Consider the following 16703-nt stretch of genomic DNA (forward strand, 5'->3'; position numbering starts at 1 on the left):
TTTTTTTTTTTGAGACAGGGTCCCACTCTGTCATCCAGGCTGGAGTGCAGTGGTGGGATCATAGCTCACTACAGCCTCCACCTCCCAGGCTCAAGGGGTCCTCCCACCTCAGCCTCCTGAGTGGCTGGGACCACAGGCACGCCCCACCACACCTGGCTAATTTTATTTTTATTTTTGTAGCGATGGGGTCTCCCTATGTTGCCCAGGCTAGTCTCGAACTCCTGGACTCAAGTGATCCTCCGACCTTGGCCTCCCAAAGTGCTGGGGTTACAGGCATGAGCCACCGCGCCGGCCATCAGTGGATGGTTTCCAGTTCCGGAATCTCTCCAGCTGTGTGTTAGGGCTCAGCCACGAAGGGGACCTGCTCTTCCCCATGTGTGTGTCCTTCACAGACCACGGGCTCCCAGTGTGTTTTGTGGGTTGTAATCTGTGGCTGGTCATTGCAACAGCAGCATCCTTGACAGATCGCTATTGATTCTGATGCTCAGACCCCCTGGGTTCGCTGGGTGGGGTGGGGGCCTTCAAGTGGCTTCTGGCACGACCCCCTCACCCTTTGAGCTCATCTGTGCTTTCCAACCGGAGAGGTTCCAGCCACATCTTGGCCTTCCCCTGCTCCAGTGTGCAATGAACCACTTCTCCAAGGAAGCCTGATTCCTTTTAGTGGAAAATGATGATTGGAAACCAAGATCTGGGCATGTGGCGTGCTCACGGCTGCTGGCGTCCCTGCTCTGAGCCTCGTGGTGGACAAAACAAGAAAAAGTGTGTGCACACACACGACACGTATCTGTGCCTATGCCTAGATCTCCAGCCATGTGCCAAAACCACATGTTCACATGGACACCGCCCTTTCCACTCCTGACATGACTCTGCTCTGTGCCGCCTGTGGGCACAGCTGTAGCATCTGGTGGTGCCTGTAGCTCCCACCAGGCGCATGTAGGCCATGAAAGGGCCGTGGGCCGAGAGGCTGACGGCTGGGTGTTCAGGGGGGTTGTTTGGTGAGGGGTCTGGGAGGGCGCCAGTGGCCAGCAGGAGCCAGCCCTGATTCCAGCATCTGCCCCCAGGGCTGCAAGCACAACAGCTATGAAGATGCCAAGGCCTACGGGTTCAAGAACAAGCTGATCATCGTCTCGGCAGAGACGGCCGGCAACGGGCTGTACAACTTCATCGTGCCGCTGCGGGCCTACTACAGATCCCGCAAGGAGTTAAACCCCATTGTGCTGCTGCTGGACAACAAGTGAGGCTCCTGGGGCTCTGCCCACCCCGCCCACCCGGGCCTCAGACCTGCAGCCAGCAGCCTCCCCGACTGGGTCCACCCTTCACCTTTGAAGAGGGCATGGGAACATGGGGCCTCTGGCCTGGTCCTCTCAGCTTTCCCAAAAAGGGGGGCTCTCCTCCCTGCTCCCAACTCCTCCTGCTCCCAGCTCTTCCCCACTCCCACTCCTGCTCCCAGCTCCTCTGGCTCCTAGCTCCTCTGGCTCCCAGCTCTTCCCCACTCCCAGCTCCTCCCCACTCCCAGCTTCTCTAGCTCCCAGCTCTTCCTCACTCCCAGCTTCTCTGGCTCTCAGCTCCTCCCCACTCCCAGATCCTCCAGCTCCCAGCTCCTCCTCACTCCCAGCTCCTCCTCACTCCCAGCTCCTCCCCACTCCCAGCTCCTCCCTAGCTCCCAGCTCTTCCTCCACTCCCAGCTTCTCTGGCTCTCAGCTCCTCCCCACTCCCAGATCCTCCTCAGCTCCCAGCTCCTCCTCACTCCCAGCTCCTCCTCACTCCCAGCTCCTCCCCACTCCCAGCTCCTCTCCAGCTCCCAGCTCCTCCCCACTCCCAGCTCCTCTAGCTCCCAGCTCTTCCTCACTCCCAGCTTCTCTGGCTCTCAGCTCCTCTGGCTCTCAGCTCCTCTGGCTCTCAGCTCCTCTCCACTCCCAGTTCCTCTGTCTCCCAGCTCCTCCCTGCTCTCAACTCCTGTGGCTCCCAGCTCCTCCCACTCTGGTCATCTCTCTCCCTTTCCCCCTCCTCCCTTGTCACTCCTGTCCTATTTGCCTCCTGCTCCACTCACTCTGAGCCCCAGGATCTTCCTCCCAGGCACCTTTTTGCCTAGGGGACCCCTTTTTGTACCTTTTTGCATAGGGGACCCTGGGACCCTGACAGATCAGCCCAGGGTCATCTTGGCTGTGTGACCTCAGCAAATCCCACCCTCCCGGGCCTTGGTTTCCCCTTGAATAAAATAAAGAATGGCCTACTGGCCTTAAAGCACCCCCCAGGTCCCATACACTGTGGTTCTGGGGAACCCCTGCCTGACCCAGCTCTGCGCATGGAGGGTAGGGCCCCACTGGACCTGGGGAGGGCGGGCCTTGGAGCCGGGTGGGACCCTCCAGGACCGCTGTCCCCACAGGCCCGACCACCACTTCCTGGAAGCTATCTGCTGCTTCCCCATGGTCTACTACATGGAGGGCTCCGTGGACAAGTAAGGCGTGGCTGGCCGTGGCTCGAGGGGGCTCCACACCCACCCCTCCCCTCCTTTCCTCTTCCAAAGTCTGGGGTGGCCCCGACTGCAGGTGGGGTGGGGGGCTGAGGTCCTCCTGCCTTCTGACCAAATCCCGGGGGCCCGTGGGTGGGGAGTGGGCCGCATCCTCAGCCACGGGCTCCCGCCCCCGCCACCAGCCTGGACAGCCTGCTGCAGTGCGGAATCATCTATGCGGACAACCTCGTGGTGGTGGACAAGGAGAGCACCATGAGCGCTGAGGAGGACTACATGGCGGACGCCAAGACCATCGTCAACGTGCAGACCATGTTCCGGTGAGCCCAGCGTCCGGGGCTCAGCTCCAAACCAACCCACTGCCACTTCCACCACGGCCCCCTCAGCCCTGAGATCCCCACAGCCATTTACCACGGGCTCCGCCCCAGACCCCACCACGGCCCCCGCTTCCAGACCCCCACACAGCCACTCACCGGCCCCCGCCCCGAGACCCTTCTACGCCACGTACCACGGGCCCCCACCAGACCCCCATTGCCACCACCACGGCCCCCGCCTCGAGACCCCACAGCCACGCAATTTCATCGGCCCTCACTCGGTGACCCCACAGCCACGCATCATCGGCTCCCCGCCCCGACTCCCCATACACGACCATCGGCTCCCCGCCTTCCGGTAATTCTCCCATTAGTTAATGCACCCCTGAGACCCCCACAGTTACGTAATTACCGGCCCTCATTTGAGACTTCATTGTGCCACGGTTTCACGTGGGCTCCCCGCTTCTGAGACTCCCACATGACTATCGGCCGCCTGAGACCCCAGCCACGCAATTGCGGGCTCCCCCGCCCCTGAGACCCCACAGCCACGCACCACCGGCCCCGCCCCTGAGACCCCACAGCCACCACCACGCGGCCGCCACCGAGACCCCCCACACCGCACCACCGGCCCCCACCCTCCCCGGGAGACCCCCACCCTGAGACCCCGGCACCATGGCCCTGCCCTGAGACCCCGCCGCCAGCCACATCGACCATGGCTCCTCACTCCTGAGACTCCCACAGCCACAACGTTCAGCTTCTGAGACCCCCACAGCCACCGTGGCCCCACCCTGAGCCGCCTCCGCCTCCCCCAGGCTCTTCCCCAGCCTCAGCATCACCACGGAGCTCACCCACCCTTCCAACATGCGCTTCATGCAGTTCATACAGTGAACAAAGCTACTCTCTGGCTCTTTCCAAACTAGAAAAGGTGAGCAGCCCTGCCCCGTGCCAGCTGCCACCCCAGGAGCCCAGAAAGAGTGGGAGGAAGGGGCTCGGAGAAAGGGGGCCAGTGCCATGGGAGGCGGGGCTCCTGCCCCCTCCTGCTGGGGAGCTCAGGAGAAGCGGGGGGCCCAGTGTGGACAGGGGGCTCTTCATGGTGGAGCCAGGAGGTGGAGGCAGGGCGTTGCCCTGACCTCGTGTGGGGCACTGGGAATGTGGCCCATAGCAGCCCTCCGTCTCCTTGAGCAGGGACCGGGCCTGGCCGTGTCTAGAGGCCAAGGCCATCTGTTCTGGGATGGTCAGTTGGTCAGAACTCCCGTAGGGAGCCCTCAGATTGGTGGTTCCACATAGTTGGGCCGGTAGCTCTTAGTACAAGTAACACACACAGCTGCGCCCTTCCAGACTCCTCCGCTGCCCCGGCCGCTACGCCCGACCTTGAAACAGGTTCACTGTAACCACTGCCTCCTTGTATTGACAAGGGACCGAGGGCCTGAGAGGGAAGGAGCCTGCCCCGGATCGCACAGTGTAGCAAGTGGCTGGGCCGGAACTGGCTTTCCGCCCCGGGAGCTCCATGACGAGCACCACCCAGGCTCAGGTGTGGAACGCAGGGGCGCAGGCACTGTTGCTGTTGTCTAGATGTTTGGCTGACCCCAGCCCCACCCATTCCCCACCTGCTGAGGCTGGGGCAGCACCACCTTGTCCACACGGGGGCCGGCGCCCGGGCAGCCCTAAGCTGAGACCAGGGAGCGGGCACCTTGGTCAGAAGCAGCAATGCTGTCTGTTCCACACAAACCCCGAGCTCACCAGTCTGGGCTGATGTCCTCATCGGCGAGCTGCTGGGGCCTGCGTCGCTGGAGGAGTGTGACACCGTGGAGGAACTACTGAGCCAGGCCAGGCCTGACCACCGACACCAGGCAGAGGACACACACGGGCACTGCCTGCGACATGGACATGGCTTTGTCCCACCTGAACCTGATGGAGAGTGAAAGTGGCCAGCCACGGACCAAGAGCCCATAGGGATCCTGGAGTTGGTTCTGCCCCAGAGAGACGCGAGGAGGCCGGGCTGGTCAGCCAGCAGGTCAATAGGGGCACCTGCCTCGGAGATGCCAGCCTGAGGCATAGGGGGACGCTCGGGCAGCTGGTCTCACCACAGGAGAGGGCTCTGTCTGCACTGCCCACCACCCAAGCCCACCCTATAGCTTGCCCTGCCCGGTGTCGGGAGCTCCTGGCCCCAGTCCCCGCTCAGCCGGCAGAGGCGTGTGCTCTGCAGCTCGAACCGTGCAAGGGGAAGAAGTTTGCAGGATTCTGTGTTCAGGGGCCCAGCCGCTCCCCAGGGCTGGGAGGACTCTCCGGATCTGGAAGACTGAGTCTGACCCAGTGTGGACCGGGAGGCTGCCGTGCAGTCGGGGTCCAGGTAGTCATCCTGGTGCGGCTCCTCTGGCTTCAGCCTGGCACCTCTCTGTCCCGCAAGATGGCTTGAAGGTTGGGTCAGCACGCACGCGGCCAACACGCTCCTACCTGCCTTCCCACCAGGCAGCCATCGCCAATCACCCACCCTCCGCCCGCTGTGGAGCCCCAGCTCCTTCCCCAGCTTCGCCGCCACCAGGGCCCTGTGCTGCCAGGGCGGGTGCGGCCAGCCCTCCATCTCAGGGCAGTGAACAGTCCTGGGCTCCAGCTCCAGTCATGTGGTTCTGCGGCAGTTATGTGACAGGGACCAAGGAGAAGTCAGGGAGAAGTCCTCCAAGGAGAAGTCAGGACGCCAGCAAAGCCCCTGGAAGCAGCCGTGAGTTCCTCTGGGCTGACATGGTGCTGGGGTCCACGTGGGACAGACACCCTGGGCCCTGGGCGGGGCCAGGCATATACAGAGACGTGGGGCCAAGGGAAGAGAGGGCGCCGTGGACCACCTGACCCATCGCCCTCTGGAGAGGCTGGGATCTGCCTCCCTGGCATGCAAGGATTCTGTAGAAGGAACCAGGGGTCGCGTCTTCACCAGCCTGGGTGGCCTTGGCCCCAGCTTCCCCGTGGGTCTCTCTGACAGGCCAGCATACGGTGACCTGCTTCCAAGAGGGACACCTGTGGCAGTTTCAGACCCTTATTTAAAAGACATTAGGCCGGGCGTGGTGGCTCAAGCCTGTAATCCCAGCACTTTAGGAGGCCGAGACGGGCGGATCACGAGGTCAGGAGATCGAGACCATCCTGGCTAACCTGGTGAAATCCCGTCTCTACTAAAAAATACAAAAATCTAGCCGGGCGAGGTGGCGGCGCCTGTAGTCCCAGCTACTCGGGAGGCTGAGGCAGGAGAATGGCGTGAACCCGGGAGGCGGAGCTTGCAGTGAGCTGAGATCCGGCCACTGCACCCCAGCCTGGGCAACAGAGCGAGACTCTGTCTCAAAAAAAAAAAAAAAAAGACATTAATGCCAATTTATTATTATTATAAAAATGTACATGTTTATTACATTATGTATTTTACTTCAAAGAATACTGAAAGTAAAAAAAAAAAGAAAAGTTACCCCAAATCCCTGCAGCCAACATCTTCTACATCCAGGCACAGTGGAAGGATAAAGACAGGAATCCAGGCATGACTCAGGAAGGAAAAAGGGAGGAGGTGGAGATGGCATACAGGGCCATCGGTGAGATGCTCTGCCGGGCACGGCGGCTCATGCCTATAATCCCAGCACTTTTGGAGGCTGAAGCAGGAGGATCACTTGAGGCCAGAAGTTCGAGACCAGCCCAGGCAACATAGCAAGTCCCCATCTATACCAAAAATTTAATGGCCGGGCGCGGTGGCTCATACCTGTCATCCCAGCACTTTGGGAGGCCAAGGCGAACGGATCACCTGAGGTCAGGAGTTCAAGACCAGGTTGGCCAACACGGAGAAACCCTGTCTCTACTAAAGACACGAAAAGTAGCTGGGCGTGGTGGCGCACGCCTGTAATCCCAGATACTTGGGAGGCTGGGGCAGGAGAATTGCTTGAACCCATGAGGCAGAGGTTGCAGTGAGCCAAGATTGTGCCACTGCTCTCCAGGCTGGGTGACAGAGTGAGACCCTGTCTCAAAAAACAAAGCAAAAGAATAAAACTATTATTAAGGATGCTGCTGGTGGGCTGACATGCATCCCCTCTTGAGGGCTGGCTCCGGAAGGTTCTCAGAGCCCCAGTGTGAGAGAGGAGCCTCCCCCCCCCGTCCACCTCCCCCGCCGTCCACCTCCCCCGGTCTCCAGCACCCAGGACTCCTCTGCCACTTCATTGCTTTCACATGGTCAGCTTGTGTGATCTCTCCTCACCAGGAGCCTTCCTTCAGGCTGGCTCTGCCCGCCCCGGGGCTGCACGGTGCCTGCCCTGCTCCCTCTGACCGGGGATCTTGTTCTCAGGAAGGGCTCATCCACCCCTGTGTGCTCCTGTCTTCGCTGTCACTTGTGAACGGGACCCGCTCAGCCCCTGCTGAAGCCCTCCTGTCCCTCCAGGGCCGCCACCTGCCGGGCCTTCAGCAGCACGAAGAAGTGGGTTTCTCGTCCAGAAAGCAGAAGGAAATCTCTGGAAGGTCCTGAAACATCAGCTTTTTCCTTCCTTCCACGTCTCTCTCTGGCCCTGTCGTGGTTCGTTTCCTGTTGAGCGTTGTTCTGAGTAAAGGAAAAATTAAAATGGCAAGTCGTTCAGGAATTTCACGTTCATCTCCATGAAGCGCACCTGGAATTCTGGATGCAAATCACCGTGATTGCAAACTCACACGCCCGTCGCAGCTCATCGCACCTGGTTCTTGCTCCAACAGCGGGAACGCCGCAGGAAACTAACTCCGCTGTGTCTCACGCCCCAGCCTTCCCGCCGGCCACTGAGTAAGGGCGGACCCAGAGGAAAAGGGGCTTCTGCCTGATTGTCCTGTTGCCGTCATTTCTTTTATCTGTGAATCGAGTTCTGGTTCCAGGGGGAAGTGTGGCCTCCGTGGGCGCACACGCCTGCCTGTGCACACTTGCTTGGAGGCCAAGCTCCAGGGCTGGGGCTGTCCGCTGAAGAATGGCCCGAGAGATGGCCACGGCCGAGTCTGGAACCCGTGGATGTACCATCTCACCTGGCAAAAGGGCCTCTGCAGATGGGATTAAGTCACAGGCCTCGAGATGAGAGATTCCCTTGGAGCATCCAGCAGGTTCACGCCATCAGGGTCCTTCTAGGGAGAGGCCGGAGGTCCCTGTCCGGTGGGAAGCAGCTGCACAGCCAGCTCAGAAGAGGGAAGAGGGAGCCACGAGCCAAGGCAGGCGGCCTCCAGGAGCTGGAAAAGGCGAGAGAAGGAGCCCCCCAGGCATCCAGAGGGAGCAGGGCCCTGCCCAGGCCTGGATCCAGCCAGAGATACTTCAAACTCCCTAAATCCAGAACCGGGAGAGAGGAGACAGGTGCAGTTTTAGCTGCTAAGTTTGCAGTCATTTGTTACGGGAGCCCCAGGAAACTCACACAGCGGGTCCATTGTGAGCCTGGAGCACCGGGACAGGAGGCCAAGGACAGCAGGCAGCCTGATGCTTGCTCCTCCTCAGCCCAGGCCCCACGCGCCCTCCGACACCACTTAAAAAACGCCAGGGCAGGAGAGGATTATCAGGAGGATCTGGAATTTCGGGATGGCAAGAGCAGGGCACCTGACCAAACGCAGTGCCTGTGGCAGCCGCCGGGAGTCCGTCTTCTCATCAGAGCCCCACATCACTGCTCCCGGGCTCTTGCCCTGTGTCTGGGAAGATACAGCTGGTTCAGGCCTGCTGGTGTGTGCACACATGCAGACACACACTGTGTACACATACACCATGCACACACGTGCACACAGGTCCCACGCACACACATGTACGGTGCACACGTGTGCACACACACACAGTGCCCTCGCCTCCGTGGCTGCCATGCCACTGAAGGGACCTCAGCACCAGCCCATCTGAGGCCCCTCCTTTCCCACAGAGGGAGCGAGAGAACGGCTCCAACCTGGCCTTCATGTTCCGCCTGCCCTTTGCCGCCGGCCGCGTCTTCAGCATCAGCATGTTGGACACGCTGCTCTACCAGGTCAGCTGGGAAGTGGCAGCAGGAGGGTGGCACCTGGGTGGGACCCCCATCACGCCCTCGTAGGTGGGACCCCTGTCACGCCTTCGGCTCTGCAGCCTGGTCCCCACTCGGAGGGATAGGCCTCCCTCTGAACGACCTTCCCTGGATTCCAAGGAGACCTCTGAGCCCTGTCCTTGCCCCGGGGATTTCTGGGCCTTTTTTGACCTATGGGTGCCTGGCAAGTGCGTTTTCCTAGAAAAGGCGTTCCAGAACTCTGCCTGTGGGTCATGTGGTGCTTGGGTACCTGGTGGTTGTATGTGTGCGTGAGAGGGGCGAGCCTGTGGCCGGGGGGGTGTGGACCTGTGTCCTACGTCCATGCTCATGTGCCTCGCTGTGGCCCCCTCCCTCCCTGGCCAGTCCTTCGTGAAGGACTACATGATCACCATCACCCGGCTGCTGCTGGGCCTGGACACCACGCCGGGCTCGGGGTACCTCTGTGCCGTAAGTGCCCCCGGCCGGGCCGGGCTGGGGTGTGCCGGGCTGTCCCGAGTGGGTGGATGGGCACCTGCCCCTGGTTCAGTGGCTGGGAGGCTCTGGGTGCTGCCACCTGCCCCGGCCGACTCAGGGCTCCTGCCCTGCAGATGAAAATCACCGAGGGCGACCTGTGGATCCGCACGTACGGCCGCCTCTTCCAGAAGCTCTACTCCTCCAGCGCCGAGATCCCCATCGGCATCTACCCGGGATTGAGAGAGCCCGTCTTGCCACCGGAGGTTCTGGGGCAGCCCTGTCCTGTGTGACCCATGCCATCCCCACCTTCCGGGGGCTGGGACCGTGGCAGCCCCTGTCCTGTGTGACCCACGCCATGCCATCCCCACCTTCCGGGGGCTGGGACCGTGGCAGCCCCTGTCCTGTGTGAGCCACGCCATCCCCACCTTCCGGGGGCTGGGACCGTGGCAACCCCTGTCCTGTGGCTGACCCATGCATCCCACCTTCCGGGGCTGGGACGTGGCAGCCCCTGTCCTGTGACCCATGCATCCCCACCTTCCGGGGGCTGGGACCGTGGCAGCCCCTGTCCTGTGTGACCCACGCCATCCCCACCTTCCGGGGGCTGGGACCGTGGCAGCCCCTGTCCTGTGTGACCCATGCCATCCCCACCTTCAGTGTCGGGAACTAGATCAGCTTTGCCCCTGCCGGCAGCTCTTTCCATCTGGTCTGTGTGCCCACATGCAGTGCTTCCAGCTAGAGTAGCCACGACCCCTACTGGGGGCAGAGAGGCTCAGGGCAGGCTTGAGGAAGAAGATGGGCAGCCCCTGTGCTGCAGCCCACACAGCGGTGGGCACCGTGCCTGCCCGCCCTAAGTGTGTTCCATGCAGACCCCAGGCTGAGGCGGCGTGGGGGGGCAGGGGCACGCCCACAGGTCCCAGACTGTGCCTATTTCCTTTGCAGCCGCACGACCTCAGAGCCCAGGTAAGTACCCGCTCTGCGCCCACACAGCCTCTGCCGAACACCAGAGCATCGCAGCCTCACGTGGAGAAGCCTGCCAGGCCCCACCCACCCACCCACCTACCCACCCACAGGGCCCTGGGGAAGCCGAGGCGGGAGTGGGTCCCGTGGATGTGTCGGCCCCAGCATGGCTCAGAGAAGGCTCTTGACAGTCACTCCCTCCTGCACTGGTGGGGAAACTGAGGCCTGGGGGAGTAGCCTGTGAGTTTGGACACCAGTTGCACCCCCGCCCCTCCCAGGCCCAGCCCTGGCTCCCCCAGGCCCCACCAAGGCAGGCAGCCCCATGCCCCTCTGGCCTGACCATCCAGCCCCCAGCCTCCCAGGCCTTTCTGAAGGTGCCGCCCAGGTGGGGGGCGCCCCGCCTCTTCCCAGCACCCCACACCCCACAGGCCCTGGCACCTCACATTCTCCCGGTTCGGGGCCTCCGAAGGGTGTGTTTGCAAGAGGGACCAGGGCCCATCTGCAGATGGAGAAGTTGACACGCAGAGGGGGTGACCCCCCAGGGCAAGGCCAAGATGTCCTGGGGTCCAGATGGGTCCCCAGCCGGACCCACAGAAAGAAGGGCCCAGAGAGGTGAAGGGAGCTGCCCTCAGTAGCCTGGCGAATCCCTTGACCAGGCCCGGGCAGGGCGGGTGGCCCAGCAGTCTGAGCTCAGAAGGAAACCTCGGACCAGGCACGTTCTTTCCAGAGGAGGGAGGCACATGCACCCTGGGGTCTGTCCTCGTCCTCTTCCCAGCCACTCCCACGCGGGCCCCAAGCCCCAGAGCCCACACCTCCTAAGCCCCTGCCCCAAAGCCCATGCCCCTCCCAGCAGCCTCACCCCTCCCCGCCCTACCTAGTCCCAGATCTCGGTGAACATGGAGGACTGTGAGGACACACGGGAAGCAAGGGGGCCCTGGGGCTCGCGCGCCGGCACCGGAGGCAGCTCCCACGGCCGACACACGGGCGGCAGTGACCCCGCGGAGCACCGGCTGCTGCGGCATAAGAGTCTGCAGTGGGCCCGGAGGCTGAGCCGCAAGGGACCCAAGCAGGCAGGCCGGGCAGCGGCCGCGGAGTGGATCAGCCAGCAGCGCCTCAGCCTGTACCGGCGCTCTGAGCGCCAGGAGCTCTCCGAGCTGGTGAAGAACCGCATGAAACACCTGGGCCTGCCCACCACCGGCTACGGTAAGGGCGCCCGGCGTGGGTGGGGGCAGGACGGACAGACTGGGCCAGGAACAGTCGGCCATGGCATCCCGGGGCCTGGGCCATCCTGTCAGTCAGCCTTTCTGGCCACGCGCTGCCTGTCCCTACTGTGGGGTCAGCTGTGGGCACCACCACCACGGCCCAGCAGAGATCCTGTGCAGAGGAGGGTGGAGGAGGGGAGTGGCCATGGCCCACCCTGGTACTGGGAGGCCACAGGACCCTACAGCATCGCTGGTGCTGAGCCCCATAGGGAGGCACTCTGTCCCACTGCCCTGAGGCCTCAGTTTCCCTCTCTGCCAAATTAGAGACAGGAGCTGGCTGAACCCTTCAGCCAGGGGAGGCAGCTGTAGGGTGGAGAGGGCCAGGCTGGGCTCCCCGAGTCAAGGGCATCAGTTAGCGATGGGCCAGCAGGCTGCAGCTAGTCCTGCTGGACAGCGGATACCCAGGGCCCCTGAGTTCTCACAGAGGACAAGACTGTGTTGGGGACCGCCTCCCGGAGCCCCCAGCCCTCCCAGCAGCCAGGGTAGGGGGGACTTTGTCTTTGGGGAAACTACTGAGGGAACAGCCCATACCAGGACACACCTCTGTCCACCATGGGCTTGCTGCCACTCCCACGGCACAGCCCCTCCTGCGGTCCAGGGAGCCCGGTGTCCGTCTTTAGCAACAGATCCGCACAACCCCGTCTCTCTGCGCCTTGTGGTGGGAAATGTGCTTGGGCTTGGGGACCCTACATGCCCTGCCTGGCAAGGAGAGAAACCCATCCCTTCCCTCCCTCTAGAAACGCTACCTCCATTGATGAGGCCACGGGCCCCAGCTCCCCAGCACTGGGCCGCTGCCCAGTGACATCCACCCCTGGGCCGTGTCAAGGCTCCATCCTCCCTTTGTTCCATCTCAGGGACATGCCCGATGCTCAGGACTGCCTCTGTCCCTTTGGGGTGCCTGGTCTCCCAACCCTGCTTCCTGCGTCGGTCACCTGGGTCGAGGTCTTAAGTCCCCTGAGCAGAGTCAGGAGCTCAGGGCTGGCCCAGGAGCTGCTCACAGGTCACTGGGCTGGGCCGGCCTGTGGGCCCGAAGGAGACTCAGAGGCCAGGGTTTGGGGAACAGATGGCCCATGAAGACCTTTCCCGGCCCCCAGCCCCGTGGGCGCTGTGGAGGACGCCCCCCTGTCCCTGCCTTGAAGCTTCCCTCCGTCCCCACAGTGTCCCTGTCCCGGGAGGGGCTTCATGCCCTTTCAGGGGTCGCTCCCAGGGCTGAGGGGGTGCCCAGCGTTCGTGTTCGTGGCCCCCCTTTGACTGTTGGCAGAGGATGATCCAGCCCGGTCTGGCCACCCCCAGAGCTGGTGCCTGCCTCTGCGACCGCTGCCTGCCCCCAGAGCTTGGCAAGGGAGGAGCAACTGCGTTTCTGGTGACCGACTCGCTTCCGGTGGCTGGCGCTGGCTGCAGGTCCTGGGGTGGCCGGCCTCCCGTGCAGCTCCCCCCGCACCCGCCCGCTGTGCCGGCCGCCCGCACCTCGCTTGCTGACACACTCTCTCTCTCTGTTTCTGTCTGTGCCTCTTTCTGTGTGTTCTGTAGAGGACGTAGCAAATTTAACAGCCAGTGATGTCATGAATCGGGTAAACCTGGGATATTTGCAAGGTAATTCTGCTCTGGCGGGTGCCAACCGCTGCACCACAGGGCTCACCAACCTTTCGCCGCTGGCAGCCTTGCCGTGCCCCGTCCCGGCCAGGCAGGTGGACGGGAGCTGTGAGAGCACGTCCCAGGTGTCAGCCCAGGCAGCCCTGTTGGGCAAAGCCTCGCATGTTGACAGTGTCCCCTGGCTGGGCATTGAGGACGGGCCTGAGGCTGGGGTCCGGGGCTTGTGCTGGTCAAGGTGCTGTTGGCCGCCAGGCAGAGTGGCAGCTGCCCAGCTCTCGGGCTCACTCTGGTGCTTCTCCTGCTTTGCTGTTTACGATGGGACCGGTAGGCCACCCTGGCCTACAGCCAGCCCTCCCTGTGGCTGGCCCCACAAGCGGTCTGAGGACCCTAAGCCCCTCTGCTCTCAGAAAGCACCCACATGGTCCCAAGCCAGGGCCCCGGGAGGAGCTCGGTGAAGCCTGGGCTGGACGCAGGGGTGGGGAGTCCAAGCCACTAGGAGTGGGCAGGCTTTGTGGCTGCCCAGGCGAGGTGGATGGTAACCTTCATCCCCCAGCTGGGGCTCCACAAGGGGTTTCTTCCTGCTCAGCTGGGGCAGAGCCGCTCCACACCCCATTCTCTTCTGGGTGCTCAGCCGCCCAGCACCCCGTTTCCTCCAAGAACATGCTGTGCCCCGTCAGTGCTCAGAGCAGAGTCCCGGCCGGGGCGCTCCCCGGGGTCCTGGCAGCCTCAGGGGAGCTCAGACCCTGTCCCCGCTGCCACCCCTCCCTACAGGGGAGGGGCTTGAAGGGCCTCCTGAGCCCAGGCAGGTGTTAGCTCGGGAGGGACGTGTTTGCCAGGATGGCCTTGCAGGCGGAGGCAGGGCCAGGCCTGCAGCGGCCATGGAAGTAAAGCGTCGGCCTCTCCCGGTTCCGTGCTTTTCCCTACAATGGCGCTCATGGAAGACCCTCGCTCTGCCGGGCACTGTGGCGCTTGGACCCGCAGCTAGTGGCCTTCTTGAGCCTTCATGAGTGAGACGCCTGCATTTCCCGCTCCCCTCACCCGCCACGGCTTCCTGCGGCTCCTGCTGCGGCTCCAGGGCAGGCGCGGCCACGGCAGGCTTGGGGGTCGAGGGCTCACAGGACTCGCACGGCACTCGGCCTACATGCCTGGGACAGTGAAGGTGCTGGGGCTTTGGGGCTCGCGGGCTACACCCCGCTGTTTGGATTCAAGCAGATCCTAGGCCAGGACGCAGAACAGGAAGAGTCACTGTCTTTGCAGGGAGGGTGGGCAGCATCCTGGGGCCCCTCCAGTGTGCAGCCCCCACCCCACACACACAGCAGGAGGAGCCACCTCAGCCCCGATACACAGACCCCGTCTGCACGCCTCCTCACGGCTGCCCTGGGGGTAGGCACTAGTTACTCCCAGTTTACAGAGGAGGAAACTGAGGCTCGGGTGGCGGCAGCTCTGGCTCGGCGTCGGGGATTCAGGCAGGAGTGACCGTGGATGCCAAGGGCCAGGGCTCTGGAAGTTCTGGGGCCTGCAGTGTCAGGAAGTGGGTGAGGAGCAGAGGTACCACTGAGGCCTGGAGTGAAGGTTGGAGGGTCTGGGTGGAGGCGTCAGGTAGCCCTGGGGACCAGGGGTGAGGTGGCCCTGCCCCAGGACATTCACCAGAAGGGCCAAAGCCAGCCCCTGCCTCGCCCCAGGTCCCCAGGCACACCTGCTGCCAGCCTTCACCAAACACAGTGGACACGCGAAGCTAGTCCTCTGTGCCCATCCTGGGCAGCCAGGACCAGTGCCACGTGACTGACCACAACCCAGCCCCTGGCGCTGCAGCTGGGACCCAGCGTCCCCACCCACCACCCAGCCCGGCCTGGCTCAGCCCAGCTACGTGCTCTGCTGGCTTCAGAAGCGTGTGGTCCAGGCAGTGCCTGCTGGAGTGAAACGAGCTAGTGGCCCCTTGTTCTTGGTGTCCCACTGGGTGCTCATCACAAAGCCAGTCAGGCAGCGGGGGCAAGTACTTACTAGAGCCGCCCACACCACCACTCCCTGTACCACCTGCCATGCGGCCATCCCAGAGGTGTGTGTGGGCACAAGTGGGGGAGGGTGTGCCTCCCTGCACAGCCCCAACATGAGGCCTCTGGGCCTCTACCAAAGGCCTGGGGAAGACCCTGCCATGGGTTTTGGGAAGAGAGCCAAACAGCTGTGAGGGGCAGGTGTCAGGCCGTCCCATCCCGCAGGCATGGACACAGGAGCTGGCACCAAGTGACCTGCCGCCATGTGCAAAAGGCCAGAGGCAGAGCTGTCCAGGTCACCCCCCAGGTCCTAGCCTGTGCCCCCGCCTCCCTGGCAGCAGCTGTGCTCACACTGTGGGACCTCTGAAGCCCCCACTGCAGGGGGACCAGCGTGCCCCCCCCACCGCCCGGCTGGCCAGCAGCCTCCCTGACTTCTCTCAGGGGCCATGGCAGGGCTGTCCCAAGGGGAGAGGACGGGCAGAGAGAAGGGAATGGCGGCAGCCAGGGTGGAGGCTCCCTGGGGTTCCCGTGTCCTGGGTCACCTTCGTTCTCTGTCCTTGGAATCCTGGAACAGGAATCCAGGAGGTTCCCTGAGACACTGTCAGATGGATAAACTGAGGCTACAGGCCCTTCCCTCCCGGCCAGTGAACCCAGGGCCACTGCTGGGATGGTGGGCTCTCCCTTCCTGTGCTTGGCCCGGCGGAGACTGTGAGATGACAGGCGATGTTTCTCCAGGACTGTTTTCACCCCATGGGACACATCCGCACTCCCACGCCATGAGCCAGACGCCAGGCTGTCTCCCATGAGGGGCAGGGCCGTGTTCTCAGAGGGATGAGCTGGGGGCTGTTCTGGGCTGATGCCACTTGGGACTTAAGTCTGAAGCAAAGGGCTGAGCACAGCAAGTGGGAGTGGCCTGCCCAGGGACGGTGGCAGCTGCAGGGCCCTGTGGGAGGGACGGGGCTGAGCAGCCTCTGGAGGCCGAGGTGGGTGTGTGTGAATGTGGAGGATGGCATGCAGGTGTGTATACGAGTGAGTGTGCAGGGGTCTGTGGATAGCATAGGTATGGGTGGCTGTGAAGATCTGTGCAGATAGATACATGTGTGGGACACAGAGGTGAATCTGCAGGTGTGTAGGCGTGTGCGTGTGTGCACAGGTGTGTGCAGGTGTTAGGTGTGTTTGGGGTTTGGGGTGTGTAGTGGTGTGTGCACAGGTGTGTGCAGGTATAGATTAAGGCATGCATGCATGTGAGGTGAAGACATGTCTATTGGTAGACGTAGGTGTGTGCTGGTGTGTACAGGTGTGCTTCGTGCCTCTGCTCAGGCCCACCCCTTTGCTGTGATGCCACCTGGCACCGGAGGGGGGTGCAGGTCGGAGCTGGCTCCCGGCTGCCCCCTGCCCAGTGTGGGGATGGGCCCTGGCTGGGCTCACCAGGATGAGGTGCTGGAGCAGAATGGTCAGGAAGGCCGGAAAGATTCAGCTCATCCTGGAGCCCCCACACCTCCGGGCCCCTGCGGAGCTGGGAGGGGGAGGGCTGGGGAGTGACGTCTGCCCGGCTGTGTCCTTTGCAGACGAGATGAACGACCATCAGAACACCCTCTCCTACGTCCTCATCAACCCTCCGCCCGACACGAGGCTGGAGCCCAGCGACATTGTGTGAGTAGCACCTG

The 16703-nt window shown here is 62.9% G+C and overlaps 1 protein-coding gene across 1 annotated transcript in view; it reads left to right on the plus strand.

Annotated features, from left to right (window-relative positions):
- KCNT1 (potassium sodium-activated channel subfamily T member 1) overlaps nt 1-16703 on the plus strand; it is a 56341-nt gene that overhangs the window by 38379 nt on the left and 1259 nt on the right. Inside the window, 12 exon segments of the mRNA XM_021927058.2 lie at nt 1062-1234; nt 2387-2458; nt 2656-2790; nt 3594-3660; nt 3662-3706; nt 8646-8747; nt 9144-9227; nt 9368-9496; nt 10173-10193; nt 11069-11393; nt 12983-13045; nt 16605-16689. Of these exon segments, the coding sequence (XP_021782750.2) occupies nt 1062-1234; nt 2387-2458; nt 2656-2790; nt 3594-3660; nt 3662-3706; nt 8646-8747; nt 9144-9227; nt 9368-9496; nt 10173-10193; nt 11069-11393; nt 12983-13045; nt 16605-16689 (1301 nt within the window).

This window comes from Papio anubis, chromosome 13, assembly GCF_008728515.1.
Source record: "Papio anubis isolate 15944 chromosome 13, Panubis1.0, whole genome shotgun sequence".
Lineage (NCBI taxonomy): Eukaryota > Metazoa > Chordata > Mammalia > Primates > Cercopithecidae > Papio > Papio anubis.